At 39.2% G+C, this 17,673-nt stretch overlaps 1 protein-coding gene across 3 annotated transcripts in view; it reads right to left on the bottom strand.

Annotated features, from left to right (window-relative positions):
* Positions 1–2,052: 2,052 nt before the first annotated feature.
* The window catches only part of LOC106874179 (DNA-directed RNA polymerase III subunit RPC5), a 32,155-nt gene continuing 16,534 nt past the window's right edge, over positions 2,053–17,673 (bottom strand). For all 3 annotated transcript variants that reach the window (XM_014921836.2, XM_052975778.1, XM_052975777.1), the window contains exons 11-18: positions 16,110–16,191; positions 15,618–15,677; positions 14,726–14,829; positions 13,519–13,625; positions 11,785–12,269; positions 4,552–4,617; positions 4,077–4,202; positions 2,053–2,569 (exon numbers count right to left, since the gene is read on the bottom strand). In XM_014921836.2, coding sequence (XP_014777322.2) covers positions 2,507–2,569; positions 4,077–4,202; positions 4,552–4,617; positions 11,785–12,269; positions 13,519–13,625; positions 14,726–14,829; positions 15,618–15,677; positions 16,110–16,191 — 1,093 coding nt within the window. In that variant the 3' untranslated portion in view covers positions 2,053–2,506. The remainder of the gene's footprint in view (positions 2,570–4,076; positions 4,203–4,551; positions 4,618–11,784; positions 12,270–13,518; positions 13,626–14,725; positions 14,830–15,617; positions 15,678–16,109; positions 16,192–17,673) is intronic.

A 17,673-nucleotide genomic window follows, 5' to 3' on the forward strand; every position in this document is an offset into this window, starting at 1 on the left:
TACACACTTACCCTATTACTCACGTACATCCATAAGTACATACTCACATACATACATGTGTATAGGCATGCACACATGCATACGCATGTACAGATGCATACGCGCACACAAGTACACGCACATACATACATACATACATACACATGTACATATATATCATGAACTAACTATTACTTTCTCAGATGTAGCACAGAATTTTGTCAGTGAACAGGTCGCGGTCTCAAAGCGACGAAAATATTTTGACAAATTAAATTTAAATGTTGAAGTGAATCTAAATGGCTTAAAAACACCTTCCACGCTGCAATTGTTTTCGTTCCAGCACACGATCTCAGATCAGGTCACTTGCTATGCAAGTGCATCTCCGTAATATACATATATATATATATATATTATACATTCATCATCATCGTTTAACGTCCGCTTTCCATGCTAGCATGGGTTGGACGATTTGACTGAGAACTGGTGAACCAGATGGCTACACCAGGCTCCAATCTGATTTGGCAGAGTTCAAATTACATTAATATATATATATATATAGATAGATAGACAGATACATACATAGGCGCAGGTGTAGTAAGCCTGCTTCCCTACCACATGGCTCTTTGTTCTGTCCCATTAAGTGACACCTTGGGCAAGTGTCTTCTACTATAGCCTTGGGTCAACTAAAGTCTTGTGAGTGGATTTGGTACATGGAAACTGAAAGAAACCCATCGTATATGTGTGTGTGTATTTTTGTGTCTGTCCCCACTCCATCACTTGACAAACAATATTGGTGTGTTTACGTTCCTGTAACTTCGTGGTTTGACAAAAGAACTGATAGAATAAGTACTAGGATTACAAAGAACAAGGGATCTATTCCAAGCGATCCAGCATGGCTGCAGTCAAATGACTGAAACAAGTAAAAGATAAAGTTATCTTCATTTTTTTCTTTCTGCTCATAAATCTTCAGCACCTGGAAGTTTCCACCTTTTGTACCACTCAACTTGATCCCTCTCATAACCTTTCTTTACCATGTGGAATTGATCCCCTGTAAAGACACTGGAGTCTAAGTTTGAATCTTTTGAGCACTACAGTCTTCTATATGGAGAATCTCTGGATCTCATCTGTGAGCTGTGTTTACTTGTTTCAGTCATTTGACTGCAGCCATGCTGGAGCACCGCCTTTAGTCGAGCAAATCGACCCCAGGACTTATTCTATCGGTCTCTTTTTGCCGAACCGCTAAGTTATGGGGACGTAAAAACACCAGCATCGGTTGTCAAGCGATGTTGGGAGGACAAACACAGACACACAAACATATATATATATATATATATATATATATACGACGGGCTTCTTTCAGTTTCCGTCTACCAAATCCACTCACAAGGCTTTGGTCGGCCCGAGGCTATAGTAGAAGACACTTGCCCAAAGTGCCATGCAGTGGGACTGAACCTGGAACTATGTGGTTGGTAAGCAAGCTACTTACCACACAGCCACTACTGCGCGTGCGTGTTTGTTTACTGTCTCCCTTTCTTTGACATCATGTGATTGTAAGCACATGTTACCATCATGCAAGCAGTACTCCGTTTCCAATCTCCTGTGAAAAAAAGTGTCAGGTGATGGGGAAATAACTTATTCAGAAACAAATGAGGGTTGGTGACAGGAAGAGCACCCAACCATGGAAAATCTGTCTCAGCAAATTCTATCCAACCCATGCAAACATGGAAAAGTGGACATTAAAACAATGATGAATAACATGGATATCAAGAATGATTCCCCAGTATTTAAACCAGTGCCAAAAAAATTTCTAAAACCACCCCAAAAAATCAACAAAAAATAACCATATAAATGAATTTAAGTAGTCTTTTTCCTGTTGTTTCATAAAAATAAAAGATTTATATTAAAACTGAAGGTTTTATTTGCTCTCATATTTTTTTATGCCTGTGTTACATGATCTGCATATATGCAGGAAATGCCATTGATATGCAGATATTCACATGAATGCATCTTTACAAACACTGACTCACTCAACGAGTTGTTTCCATTTGAAATCAATAAAACTAATTCAAGAGATATATTGATTAGAAATAGCCAAACACAAAATACAGATATCTGGTATTTATTTCACTTGTTTGAGTAAAATAAATAGTTTAGCAGTTTTTCTTTTTTTATTGAGTGAATAAAGAATAATTTTTATCATTATTTTTACATTTACAAATTGATTAGTAACAAACTTTATTTACAAGCAGATTTTAATTATTTTTAATAATTTTAATTATTGTTGTTGTTGTTGTTCTTAATGAATTTCTCTCCTTGAATACATCCTTTGTATCTTTGTAGAGATTTTTGCAATTTTGTTATAGTTGTTTTGTTTTGTTTTTTTCAATGTGAAAATATCAAATTGTGTTGCAGACACACAACCATGCAATATCTCCCAGTGAAGAAAAGAAGATATCCACGTTGATATGTGATAATTTAATAGAATGATGGCAGAAGTCAACAAGGAAATGTGACAGTGGTGGTGGTGTCATGACTCCTCTGTGCTGACCCCTTTCAAATACCAACACGACCCTTTTGTGATACAATAATCCTGAAATTGAAACAAGAAAGGAGTTAGAAACAATCCAGTCTTTGTAATTAGCAGAAATATATTTAGATATGGGTTTTGATGTTAAAAGATATTACTGTAGGGCTACGGGGTTAAGAAGTCTTGTTTCCCAATTACATGGTTTCAGGTTCAGTCCCACCATGTGGTACCTTCTACTACAGCCCAAGGCTATAATGTGGTGGATTTAATAGACAGTAACTGAAAGAAGTTTTGAGAGAGAGAGAGAGAGATAGAGTGTATGTTCTCATTTAACATCCATTTTCTATGATTGAATGGGTTGGACGGTTTGACTGAAAACTGGTAAGTTGGGGGGCTGCACCATCTGATTTGGCAAGGTTTCTATGGTTGGACGCCCTTCCTAACACCAACCACTCCGATAGCGTAGTGGGTGTTTTTTATGTGCCACTATAACGGGTGCCATTGACCAGACACCAGCATTGGCCACGACTATGGTCTCATTTGGCTTGTCAGGTCTATACAAATACGGTATATGGCCAAAGGTCTTGGTTACTGCCCTCCGTGAGATCCACTGCTTGAACCATGCTTTTTACATGCCACCAGCACAGGTGCCAGTCAGATGGCACTAGCATCGGCCACGGTTTCACCCAGTTTGACAGGTCTTCACAAGCACAGCATATTGCCCAACAATTGAAGGGTGCTTTTAACAGGCCAGTTACACGACACTGGCATCGGCCATGACTACAGTTTCTCTTGGCTTGATGTCACTGCCTCCATGAGACCCAACACTCAAATAGTGCTCTTTATGTGCCACTGGCGTGGGTGCCAGTCAGACAGCACTGGCATTGGCCAAGACTACAATTTCACACACACACACATGTATATATATATATATATATATATATATAAAACGATGACCACTAAAGTGGACATTTAATGTGCTAGAAATAGACCACGTGTTGTATCTACTAAGACCTAATTGTTCTCAAAACGAAATTCAGCGAAATACCAAAATGTATGCGGGCAAGACCGTGAAAATTATAGAAATAAAACATTATTATCCACGAACCAGTTTCAAAATCAACACTCTTACCGAATGTCTGCTTCTATTCAGTGTGAACTGTAATGGAATCATAATTCTCAGAATCTTATACACTTTAGTGGTCATCGTTATATATAAAAATATACTTTAATCCCCTAAGATCTCAAATATTTTTTCTGAATCTCTCTGATTCTTTAAATGTGCTAGCTTCCTGGTAATAAATCGATATTAATTAATATATGATTTTTACCCCATGTTTTAATTTTATATATATATATTATATATATATATATATATATATATATATATATACACATACATACATACACACATGTGAGAGTGTGTGTGTGAGAGAGAGAGACAGAGAGAGAGAGAGAGGAGTGTGTGTCTTCTTGCTTTGACATTGTGCAGTTGTATAATGAGCATTACTGTCACAAGATGAGAGGAGACAGACAAGGGACAAAGGGAGAATACTGAAGTTAACCTTACCCGTAACAATTTTTTACAGTCGCTCTCAGAGATGGGGCAACCAAGTACCTCATCCACTTTCTTCTTGAACAGGTTCGATGCTACACGACAAGAAGTCTGTAACATACCAATAAGTACACCTCTCATCTGAAATAAAAACAGGAAGATTTCTAAAGATTCTGCAACTGAGCAATGGACCCTTAATGAGGATCTCTGAAATTAAGCAAATACTTTAAAGAGAAGGGTATCTTTGTATATGAGAAATACTAATTTTACCTATTAAAAAAAAAAAAAAAAAAAGCTGGTGATGTCGTTCGTGAAGTTTGAACTTGGATTCATTCCTTAACACTTCAGTCAAATATTTTCTTATGATTACATCAGAAAACAGGAAGATGTTACATATCAAACATGAGTCTGCGTCTGCCTGTCTATAATTTTATTTTATTTAATAATGATATTTCAAGAAAATGGTTACATAGATAGAATAACAACTTACCGGATCTAATCCGTCACCAATTCTGGAAGCTATGAATACAGGTTCCTCAATGTATTGTTTAGGCCACTGATAGAAAGACAGAAACGATCATATCATCATTCAAAATCTGAAATGTTTTCCAAACTGACATCTATTACACCAAGCTACTCTACAACAAAAAAGGAGGCGCAATGGCCCAGTGGTTAGGGCAGCGGACTCGCAGTCGTAGGATTGCAGTTTCGATTCCCAGACTGGACATTGTGAGTGTTTATTGAGCGAAAACACCTAAAGCTCCACGAGGCTCCGGCAGGGGATGGTGGCAAACCCTGCTGTACTCTTCCACCACAACTTTCTCTCATTCTTACTTCCTGTTTCTGTTGTGCCTGTAATTCAAAGGGTCAGCCTTGTCACACTCTGTGTCATGCTGAATATCCCCGAGAACTACATTAAGGGTACACGTGTCTGTGGAGTGCTCAGCCACTTGCACGATAATTTCACGAGCAGGCTGTTCCATTGATCGATCAAGTGGAACCCTCGACGTCGTAAGCGACGGAGTGCCAACAACTCTATAACATGTCATCAAATTGTTCAGTTCCTCTGTCATCACTTCTGTGGAGCCTAATGTCTGACATGTCAACATCACTTTTTCCTTACACTTTTCTTCGCCCTCTTCTTCTACAAGTATTCTTACACCAATGATATTTTTTCACCAAACACTCAACCTGTATATTCACCTCAGACAACCACACCAGCACAGTTGTTACCTATGCACGCTTCAGTTGGCATCTCTATTACATTAGCCAACCTCTCAGCTCATTTGCACTCTAGCTTCCATGTAGACTAATATTATATTTTCATTGGGCCAGGCTTACTTCATCTCTCTCCAGCATCTACAGATTTTTCACACTTAATGTCAAAGTCTCACTACCATGCAGTATCACATGTAGTTCTTCCCTTCACATAAAAAAAAAAAGCCCTATTGTTACCTTGCCATAGTCTGGCAACTGGTTTCGTAATAAACCCATCTGAAATAGTAACTAACAAATATGTTTAGTAAGAAACCTGGGCAGGTCTGGAACTCCAATGCTCCTACTGCTAACCACTCTTATATTAAGTATGAATATATCTATCATATATGAAGTCCTGGTTCTCTATCAACCTACTTAAGACCTCACCAAATTCTTTATATATTCATTGCTTAAATATAAAAACAAGCAAAAAACAACCCCTCCCCCCGAACCTCATTTTGAAACCTACTGCATTAGTGGAGTACCATTGAAAGCTTTCATTTACAGTGACAAGGTACTTTTTTTTGTTGGTTTCTACAAATGCAAGCGAGAATCTTTTTTACATAATTACAAACCAACAAAATGTTTTACAGATACACTACATTGCAACATCAACAGCAGAAACTGTACTTCTCCTGGGTTAACAAACTCAACTGTTAATTGAACTATTGAACTATTGAATTCTCAAACCAGTTTCAAATAATAGTTGTGAAGCCAATTAATCTTACTAAAGTTGTTAAAGCTGTTGAGAAAGGCATGACAGCCACATAATCTCATTCCACTCGTCTATAAATTTATAGACTCGGGCCATCTTCATAACACCCAACAATCTACCACATCACCACCCTTGCGCATAACCCACTACATTAACCTCTACTCCACTGCCTAACCACCTATCACTCTCCTCTTGTACTTCTATGAACTTATCCATCAAAGCCTCCCCATCCTCACTCTATATTCTCATTTCTTTCTACCTTGATCATACACTGACACCTCATTACCAACATTGTTATCCTCTTTCCGGCCACTCCACCCCCAACTCCTATACAAACACGATGTGGCCAGGTGCAGGTATGGCTGTGTGGTAAGAAGTTTGCGGCGAGCTGGCAGAAACGCTAGAATGCCGGGCGAAATGCTTAGTGGCATTTCATCTGCCATTACGTTCTGAGTTCAAATTTCGCCGAGGTCGACTTTGCCTTTCATCCTTTCGGGGTCGATAAATTAAGTACCAGTTATGCACTGGGGTCGATGTAATCGACTTAATCCCTTTGTCTGTCCTTGTTTGTCCCCTCTATGTTTAGCCACTTGTGGGAAATAAACAAATAAGAAGTTTGCTTCCCAACCACATGGTTCTGGGTTCACTCCCACTGTGTGGCACCATGGGCAACATCAACATCAACATGGGCAGCATTTGAACCCAAAAACACAAAGACTAGAAAGTTGTATGTATTTAACATTCATAGTTTCATCATTAGTTTGCTATCGACTTTTCCAAGCTGGTATGGGTTGGATAAGACATCATTACATGGTATTCGAAAGCAGGACGTCCTTCTTAAAGTCAATCTTTTCAAGTGACCTATTTCCTTCTATGTCTTTGGAATATCAAATTATTGAGTTGAAAGATGTTTTATTTTATGGACAACATAAATAGGTCATGCACACACGCACGCACAAGGACACAGACTCAGAGACATACAACTATCATATTTACAGACACATAGTCAGACCTACTCAGACTGACAGAGATACACAAACACAGTTATAGAGACAGACAGACTCACAAACACATACCATACAAAACAGACACACGCACACACACACACAGATAGACTCAGAGACATACAACTATCATATTTACAGACACATAGTCAGACTGACAGAGACATACAAACACAGTTACAGAGACAGACAGACTCACAAACACATACCATACAAAACAGACATACGCACACACACACACACAGATAGACTCAGAGACATACAACTATCATGCTTACAGACACATAGTCAGACCTACTCAGACTGACAGAGACACACAAACACACAGAGAGACAGAGACAGACTTACAAACACATACCATACAAAACAGACATACGGATACACACACAGATAGAGAGACAGACTCACACACAGTGAGATTTCATAGGTTTTTCATTGAAAACTTCGACTCACAATCCGGTAATCAATACAGGATGCACTGAATTTTTTAATCACACAGCCTGCACCATACCACCCACAAATGGAAACAAAAACAAAAAAAAAAAAAAGGTGTTTTTTTCAAAAAAAAAACCAGTTTGTGTGTCTTTGTTGTGACAAGGTGTGACACAAAAAGCACTTGTATAACCTAACTTGTTGCACTTAACATAATAAAAAAAAAAGATTAGATCCTACACATCTCACGGCAATGGCCTTCTTGTCCCTCCCTTCCTCTCCTTTTGTGCCAATTACACATTCTACAAGTGATTGAAAAAAAAAAAAGAGAAAAAGAAAAAAAAGGAACTGCCATTGTGAGCAGCAGGAATGCCTTGGATCATCATAGGTCTGTAGAATTAGCAGTGGCCTGGGGTTAAACACTATTCTCCAATAAAAAGCTAACAAACAAACATAACCATCTTTGAGAAGTAATATTTCAATTGTTGTTGGGGTTTAACCCTGAGCAGTCCTATTGTCAAAGGCATTCCAGATATGACAATCCATCAGATATAGAGTAACTAATGTGTCCTTCCTTTTTTTTTTTTTTTAATAGTAGGATAGAATTTGAGAAAGATTTACTGCTATTTCTAGCAGATTGAGCCAACTGCATAACTTTCCATATTCATCCAGGTATGGCTATGTGGCTTTTGGGTTCAATTTCACAGCCAGGCACCTTGAGCTGATCAAAGCTTTGTGAGTGGATTTGGTAGATGGAAAGCCTGTCGTAAGTCATGGGAACTAGTCCTTTGTCCTGACATCCTCATCATTTAACATTTATATTCCAGCCTGGCATGGATTGGACGGTTTGAGAAGATCTAAAGAGCTGGAGGACTGCACTGAGTTCCAACTTCTACTTTGGCATGGTTTCTGCTAGAAACACTCAGTGCACTTCAGAGTGTACTGAGTGCTTTTTGTACGACACCAGCGCAAGTGAGGTCACCAAGTAACTTGCGAGACAAGACTTCACAACTGGATGGGAATGGGAGTGTAGTAGAGAAGGAAGTGGCTTTGTGCTGGCTTTTGCACAGGTGTTTTCCTATGGAGGAGATACATGGTTACCTAGCATTATATGAGAGTGAGCAGCTAGAAAGAAGTGAATATAAAAAAAAAAAATAAAGAAAAAGAAAACTCTTTTCCTCTTTTTCAGAACCACAACTAACAGGAATTTGCTCCTACCCCCACCCAAACACATCTGCACTGATCGTTGATCTCAACTGTCTGTCACAGCTTACATAGGTCATTGGCTCCTGTCCCCCCACTCTTCCTCTGAGTAGCTGTAACCTCTCCACAAAAGGCCATAAAGCGTCCGATGTGTGGTAGGTTACCAACCCAACCGGCTGACACATACAGTAAACAAATCAATTACAAGTTAAACTTTCATTATCGTTATAAAATGAAACCATAATAATCCTTTCTACTATATAGGTGGAGGCGCAATGGCCCAGTGGTTAGGGCAGCGGACTCGCGGTCATAGGATCGCGTTGTGAGTGTTTATTGAGCGAAAACACCTAAAGCTCCATGAGGCTCCGGCAGGGGATGGTGGCGAACCCTGCTGTACTCTTTCACCACAACTTTCTCTCACTCTTACTTCCTGTTTCTGTTGCACCTGTAATTCAAAGGGTCAGCCTTGTCACACTGTGTCACGCTGAATACTCCCCAGAACTATGTTAAGGGTACCCGTGTCTGTGGAGTGCTCAGCCACTTGCACGTTAATTTCATGAGCAGGCTGTTCTGTTGATCGGATCAACTGGAACTCTCGACGTTGTAAGCGACGGAATGCCAACAACATATAGGTACAAGGCCTGAAATTTGTGGGGGGGGGGGATGGTTGATTACACTGACCCCAGTACACAAGTACACAACTGGTTTATTGACACTTGGTTTATCAACCCTGAAAAGATGAAAGGTTAAGTCAACCTCAGTAGAATTTGAACTCATAATGTAACGATGGAAGAAATGCAGCTAAGCATTTTGCCAGGCGCAGTAACAATTCTATCAGCTTGCCGCTTTAACCATAATAATAGTTTCAAATTCTAGCACAGGACCAGCATTTTTTGAAGGGATGGGGTAAAGTCAATTACACTAATCCCCAGTACTTCACTGGTACCTAATTTTATAGACCCCGAAAGGATGAAAGACAAATGAAATGCTATTGGGCATTTTGTCTGCCGTGTCATTGGTTCTGCCAGTTCACTACCGTAGACATAAAACTGAGCTGTCTCTCCATCGGTTATGATGACAAGGGTCCCAGCTGATCCGATCAATGGAACAGCCTGCTCATGAAATTATGCAAGTGGCTGAGCACTCCACAGACACACATACCTTTAACACAGTTCTCTAGGAGATTCAGTGTGACAGAGAATGTGACAAAGGGTGGCCCTTTGAAATACAAATACTACTCATTTTGCCAGCTGAGTGACCTGGAGCAACGTGAAATAAAGGATCTTGCTCAAGAGCAAAATGCACTGCCAGGAATTGAACTCACCACCTTATGATCATAAGCCTAATACCCTAACCACTAAACCTAAACCATGCACCTTAACATAATAATGAAAAATTTATATCATTCAGCATAGCTTCAGATAGAAATGGACTATCTACACTCATTCTTTAATTTTTCTAAGCTGGCATGGGTTAGACACAGAGTTATTTGGGACAAGGTTTTACAGCTGGGTGCACCTCCTGTCACCAAGCCTTAACTGTTTTTCATCATGTAAGGCATAAATTTTTTTTCTTATTTCAGAGGTTGTCAAAAATGTGAGCAACTGGCTCACAATGTCAACAAAGAATGCCAACAACACCAGTGTTTCATTAAAATGGTGACAAGTGTGATATCAACACACAATATATATATGCAAAAGGCTTCTTGCAGTTTCTCTCTGCCAAATTTACTTGCTCAATGTGAGTATAAGTGTATATGTGTGTGTGGTGGTGGTGGGGGGGACACAGCTGTGTAGTTAAGTCTCTGTGTATGGCACTTTGGGCAAGTGTCTTGTAATCTAGCCCTGAGCTGACTAAAGCTTTGTGATTTGGTAGACGGAAGCTGAAAGAAGACCATTGTATATGTATATTTTCGAGTGTGCATGCATCCATGTACTTGTGTCTCCTTATTCGAACACTGCACAATAGCTGTGACTGACATTGTCACACAAGCAGTGTTCTTGATTTCCAGTCTTCTGCAAAAACATGTTTGGTCAAAGGGAAATATTGTTTGGAAGGCAGCGAGCTGGCAGAAACGTTAGCACGCCGAGGTCCAACTTTGCCTTTCATCCTTTTGGGGGTCGATAAATTTAGTACCAGTTACGCAGTGGAGTCGATGTAATCAACTTAATTCCTTTGTCTGTCCTTGTTTGTCCCCTCTATGTTTAGCCCCTTGTGGGCAATAAAGAAATAAGAAACGTTAGCATGCCGGGCGAAATGCTTAGCAGTGTTTCGTCTGTCTTTACGTTCTGAGTTCAAATTCTGCCTAGGTCGACTTTGCCTTTCATCGTTTTGGGGTCAATAAATTAAGTACCAGTTGCATACTGGGTCGATCTAATCAACTGGCCTCTCCTCAAAAATTTCGGGCCTTGTTCCTAGAGTAGAAAAGAATATCATGTTTGGAAACAGGTGAGGGTTGGTGACAGGAAGGGAATCCAACCATAGAAAATCTACCTCAACAAACTGTCTGACACGTGAAAGCATGAAAATATGTTAGAATGATTAAACAATTCCATTAACAGCTACATAGGCACAGGAGTGGCTGTGTGGTAAGTAGCTTGCTTACCAACCACATGGTTCCGGGTTCAGTCCCACTGCATGGCACCTTGGGCAAGTGTCTTCTACTATAGCCTCGGGCCGACCAAAGCCTTGTGAGTGGATTTGGTAGATGGAAACTGAAAGAAGCCCGTCGTGTGTATACATATATATATATGTATATATATATATATATATATATATTTATATATATATGTGTGTGTGTGTGTGTGTGTGGTTGTCCCCCCCCACCATCGCTTGACAATCGATGCTGGTGTGTTTACATCCCCATAACTCAGCGGTTTGGCAAAAGAGACCGATAGAATAAGTACTAGGCTTCCAAAGAATAAGTCCTGGGGTCGATTTGCTCGACTAAAGGTGGTGCTCCAGCATGGCCGCAGTCAAATGACTGAAACAAGTAAAAAAGTAAACACAAAAAAAAAGTATATATAATGCTTGTAGCAACATCTTTTTTATCTTAGTATTACAATTGAAGAAAGAGGCATTTTTTGTAGACTAAAATTGCAAAAACACTCACCCGGTCGTTTAGTCTGATTCCTCCGACATCAAGTGCAGCTTGTTCTAGCATCTGGTCTGACACACCGGAACTTAAAATGTGACCAGGTTGACTCTGAGTCAAGTTCAATTGAAATAAGCGTTTCACCTCGCTCATTGTTAGAACGTAACGAGAATTTAGCTTATCTTTAACAAAAGACTGAAGTCCCTGGAGCACATCCTCGTTATGGTTAAATACATGATTATTAAAAGACACACTGCCTTTGATGTTGCTGTTCTCCACCCCTGTTGAAGGTCTTAAACCACCTTCATTTGTAAAAGGACCATCACCGGTGATATCCAATATTTCCACACAGTTATCATCTAATCCATCCTTGTTTGCTGCTGCCCGGTCAGTACCCTCTGGCTCAATGTCACTATGGTCAGATATGCTTCGGCCACTCATAGTCCGCTTCCGAGACTTGGTCGGTGTGCGAGGTTTCTTGCATTTCTCTGGAGTGGTTTGCTCTGTAAGAAGATTGGAATGAATGAGTTACAGCACAAAAGTTAAGAATAAATATGTCAACAGGACAATGAAAATCTCACTATATCACATAGATCATGGATCTTATGGAATGACTGCCAAACACATTTCTCCAAATGTCATTGTAGCACAATTTGTAAACATCTAACAGAACCCTGAACAAACACAAATCAGTATAAGGTTAATCTTTTTGATACCGGCCTGCATGAGACTGCCTTTCATTCTATGATACAAACATTTTCTTTTAAAGTGACCTAAATTAAAACATTTAATGTCAACTTATGTACCAAACACCAATTTAATAATGACAGAGTCATTTTACTAAATTCTTCATAATTTTGAAAATTAACTGAAATGAAGGCAAGTGAAATCGAAATCGAACTAAATTCGACGACTGGCACCCATGCCAACGTCGTCTCCTTCACTGGACACAAAACTCGGCTTGCGAAGACCTGTTGGGGCAAGCAAAAGCGCAATCGTGATGGCACCTGTGCCCAGTGTCGCCTTCCTGGCACGTGTAAAGACATTCGAGCAAGATGATTGCCAATGCCGCTGGCACATAAAATACATTTTGAGCATGGCCGTGACGTCACTGGTGCTAAGATGTATCGGCCTTTGCCTTTCCCTTGGATGACATTGGTGGTGTGGAGAAGGGAGGCTGGTATGCATGGGCAACAGCTGGTCTTCTATAAAACAACCTTGTAAGTTAAGGGGTCTTTACCCATTATGTAGTAAATATATAAACAGTGAAGACGCATAGCTTAGTGGTTAGAGCATGAGGCTCACACTCACGAGGTAGTGAGTTCGATTCCGGGATTGGGCTGTGTGTTGTGTTCTTGAGCAAGACATGTTATTTCAGATTGCTCCAGTTAACTCGGCTGTAGAAATGAGTTGTGATGTCACTGGTACCAAGCTGTATTGGCTTTTGCCTTTCCCTTGGATAACATCAGTGGTGAGAAGAGGGGAGGCTGGTATGTATGGGTGACTGCTGATCTTCCATAAACAACATTGCCTGGACTTGTGCCTCAGAGGGGAACTTCCCAGAGGCAATCTCGTGGTCATTTGTGACCGAAGGGGGTCTTATATCATCACTTATACCATTTGATCCTTCAGTCTCACCCATCATAATCATACTCTTTCGTCTATTCACCCTTCCGCCAATATAATTTACCATTTCACTAATTAACATCCTAACTAATTACAGTCCAATTATTTTATCATTTGATGAGTTACCTTTATGTTTCTTCTCAATCTCTTTACAATTAATTTTCAGCTGTTTACATAAACTCTGAAACTTTGCTTCCCATAACACCTTCTGTCGCTGGATTATTTCCGGATATCTACAAAACAAGAACATTTTAAGATTAATTTTCCTATAAATATACAAACACCACAAACAGTAGAAGCTGCTTATTGTTATCACATTCAAAAGAGGTGGTTTTCATAACAACCAGCTGATGACATTAACCCATTTGATGCCAACATACTTAAGCATGTGGCATTTGAGCCAGCCATATCTGGCCTCCCATACCCACCGCCCCAAATAATCACATTATTGAAATATTGGCGCTACAAGTTGATGCATGATTAATTCAAAACAAAGGGAATAAATAAGCATCACATTTGACAGAATAATCTGAATGCTAAAGGGTTAATTAGGATTCACCTGAAGTTTTAACAACAAAAATACAAACAAACCAATGGGGTGGGGGCTCTATGTTGTCCTTCAAGCTGCTAGAAATAGCACCAAGTTTCTATCAAATCATACTCTACGATCTTGAAATGGAAAGCGCACACAGGACAATGCAGTCCTAGATGTTCTTTTATTCTTCTCTTTCAGTCATTTGACTGTGGCACCACCATAAAGGGGTTTCTTTAGTCAGAGAAATCAACTCCAGGACTTATACTTTAAGTCTAGTACTTATTCCATTGGTATCTTTTTGCTGAACTGCTAAGTTACAGGGATGGAAACACACCAACATCGGATGACAAGTGATGGTGGTGGGGACAAATACAAACACACATATATGTATATAGATATATATATGATGGGCTTCTTTCAATTTCTGTCTACCAAATCCATTCACAAGGCTTTGGTAATCCTGAGGCTATAGTAGAAGACACTTGTAGGCTTGGTGTAAGAGACTGGATCTGGTCAGTTTGAACATAAAACAGGTAGAATATCTGGATATGGCCAGTTTAAATGTTAAAAGGTTAAAACAAAGCAGTAAGAGTAGTTTCAGGTAGGTTGATATTAAAAAGGTTAAACTGCCACATGGTATGATTGTACTGCAAACCGGTATGAATTTGAGACATGGACTTCTTTAATCATACAACCACGCCTGAGCCAAATTGTAAAGAAATAAACAAGTTTAAACAAAGAAGAAAAAGAAAGAAGAAAAAAAAACCAATAAAGAAAAGTGTATAAAGAAAATATCACCTGCTACAAAATTCTTTGTCATAATCAAAGAGAAATTCCCATCCATGACTGACACGAACACGAGACATTTGTTCTAAAATGTCCTTGACATCTTCAGCAGGCAACTAGAGAAATAGAAAAAGTAAAATGAGAACAATATTGCATATTCTTTTAGAAAATAATAAAGTTTTATTTTAGATTTTCTGAATAGCTTTGACTGTAAACAAGAAAATAACTGACCGAAGAGAATACTGGTGGGAATGGGATGAGGCAGAACTGCTTCAGCCTTTTAGTAATCAAACTGGCCAAAGTATTCTAGCTGTTTATGTTCAAACTGGCCAGTTCTGGCCTCTCACACCTACCCTACAATTGTTGTTGTTGGCACTCTGTCGCTTACGACGTTGAGGGTTCCAGTTGATTCGATCAACGGAACAGCCTGCACGTGAAATTAATGTGCAAGTGGCTGAGCACTCCACAGACATGTGTACCCTTAACGTAGTTCTCGGGGATATTCAGCACGACACAGTACGACAAGGCTGACCCTTTGAATTACAGGCACAACAGAAACAGGAAGTAAGAGTGAGAGAAAGTTGTGGTAGAAGAGTACAGTAGGGTTCGCCACCATCCCCTGCCGGAGTCTCGTGGAGCTTTAGGTGTTTTCGCTCAATAAACACTCACAACGCCCGGTCTGGGAATCGAAACCGTGATCCTATGACTGCGAGTCCACTGCCCTAACCACTGGGCCATTGTGTCTCCACCTACCCTACAATATCATTCTAAAAATATACAATTACATAATTTTAATCTCAGTGTTAAAAGATAATGCATGATTCATTGAATAAGTAAGTATAACATTTGACAAAATAATCTGAATGCTAAAGGGTTAACAGCTTAAATGGATGGACAAACCTACCTTTATGACAGAAGATATTTCTTTCCTGGTTACATATCTGGTGTGAAGGAACTTCCACATCTGTAAAGGAAGAATATGTGGTTTACTTAATAGGGTTAGATAACAGCAGGGATCGGTGGGATTTCAAGGCAGAGACGGATTAGAAACAGTTACAGACCAATACAATGAGAGAGAGAAAGGCACAATTGTAAGAGACAGTCTTGCATATACTTGAACTCAAAACATTTGAATTGTTAGATCATACTTCAACTTAATCTTTTATGCAAGAATCTTTTGATAAATTATGTTCTACACAATGGCACAGTAAGATTTATCAGTACCTGGGGTCATACCCAAGTGTATGACTGGTACTTATCACTGTTAAAGAAATGAAAGTCAATACTGAGTTCATTCCTAGCAGGATCATTTGGAATTCTATCATTCCTACAAATGCCATCATTTCTAGATTCTGAGATTCTGATAATATTGTTTTGATAAGATGAAGGTACTGACCAGGTAGTCTCTTCCTCGACATAAATGTTCAGCAGATACACCACTGTGGGGGCTAGTTGCATCTTTAGGGTACAGGATTTCACTGAAAACACAAAAATTAAAAACAATATTAAAACAAGAGCACTCAGAGAGCACAAGGCAACACCAACGTCCTCTCAACGATTAGCTGGAGATGATTTTTAAAATGAGAATATCTGAAATAGACTCGGCTGCTCTCACAAACGAGAATACTAAAAACGAACCTGACCGCTCTCAAAAATTAAGTTAAAAAAAAACTCGAAAAATAATCCAAAATCCTTGTCTGGTACCTGATCGATCCCAATGGTAGACATAGAATGTGAAGGTTGCTGTAGAAAATTTAGCAACAGTAATAAATAGTTTATCCTTATCTAATACAAGCCAAAGTTAACAAATTCACCATTCACTATAGTTATAGTCTAAAGGGAGATAATTGAGAAAGACTTGAAAGTTAACGTTAGATCGTAATCATGTAAAGTAAATATAACAAAAAATAATCCAGAATCCTTGTCCGGTACCGGATCGATCCCAAAATCTAATCAGTTCATGCCAGTCACGAGGTTAAATAACCCTGAAAGTTTCATTCGAATCCATCCAGCGGTTCTTGAGTATCTTGTCCACGGTCAAACAAATAAACAATACCTCCATCTTTGCTAAGGCGGAGGTAAAAATGAAAACAACCGTACATAGTAATTGTGGTAATGGTTATAGTAGTAGTATTAATTGTAATAACTGCTGTTGTAGTAGTAGTAAAAAAAAAAATCATTTCTGAAAAGGATCATTTCAATCATACAAAATTATTGATGACGATGCAGGTGCAGCTATGCAGGGTTCAGTCCCACTGTGTGACACCTTGGGATAGTGTCTTCTACGAAAGCCTTGAGCCGACCAAAGGCTTGTGAGTGGATTTACGGAAACTGAAAGAAGCCTGTTGTGTATGTGTGTTTGTCCCCTACTACCACTTGATAACCGGTGGTGGTGTGTTTACATCCTGGTAACTTCGCAGTTTGGCAAAAGGGACTGATAGAATAAGTACTAGGCTTTGAAAAATAATAAGTCCTTGGGTCAATTTGTTTGGCTAAAACACTTCAAGGAGGTGCCCCAGCATAGCCGCAGTCAAATAACTGAAACAAGTAAAAGATACATATAGACACACACACATTCTTTTTTTTTCTTTCTTAACCCTTTCGTTACTGGTGTCTTCAATATCTAAAATACTGCCTACTTTTGACAATATTTGAATATATCAAAGAAAATTGGAGTTTCATATTTCATACTAGCAGTATAACCCGGCGCTGCTCGGGATTAAGCTAGGATTATTAAATGATTAAGTCCTTTATTTCAAACCAAAATAAGTAACATCGACATCAGATTTGAGCGAAATCCGTTGAAATTGGTTTGGCTGAAAATGGTTTGCTGGCAATTTGATTGGGAAATCCCATAAGGAATCAGTTTATTGGTTATTTTCACTTATTGACTCTTTTTTTAAATGTTGCATTAGAGATCTGCATAGGAGAAGGTTGATCTGAAGGTTTGCATTGGGGAT

This window comes from Octopus bimaculoides, chromosome 22 (genome assembly GCF_001194135.2).
Source record: "Octopus bimaculoides isolate UCB-OBI-ISO-001 chromosome 22, ASM119413v2, whole genome shotgun sequence".
NCBI classification, from domain to species: domain Eukaryota; kingdom Metazoa; phylum Mollusca; class Cephalopoda; order Octopoda; family Octopodidae; genus Octopus; species Octopus bimaculoides.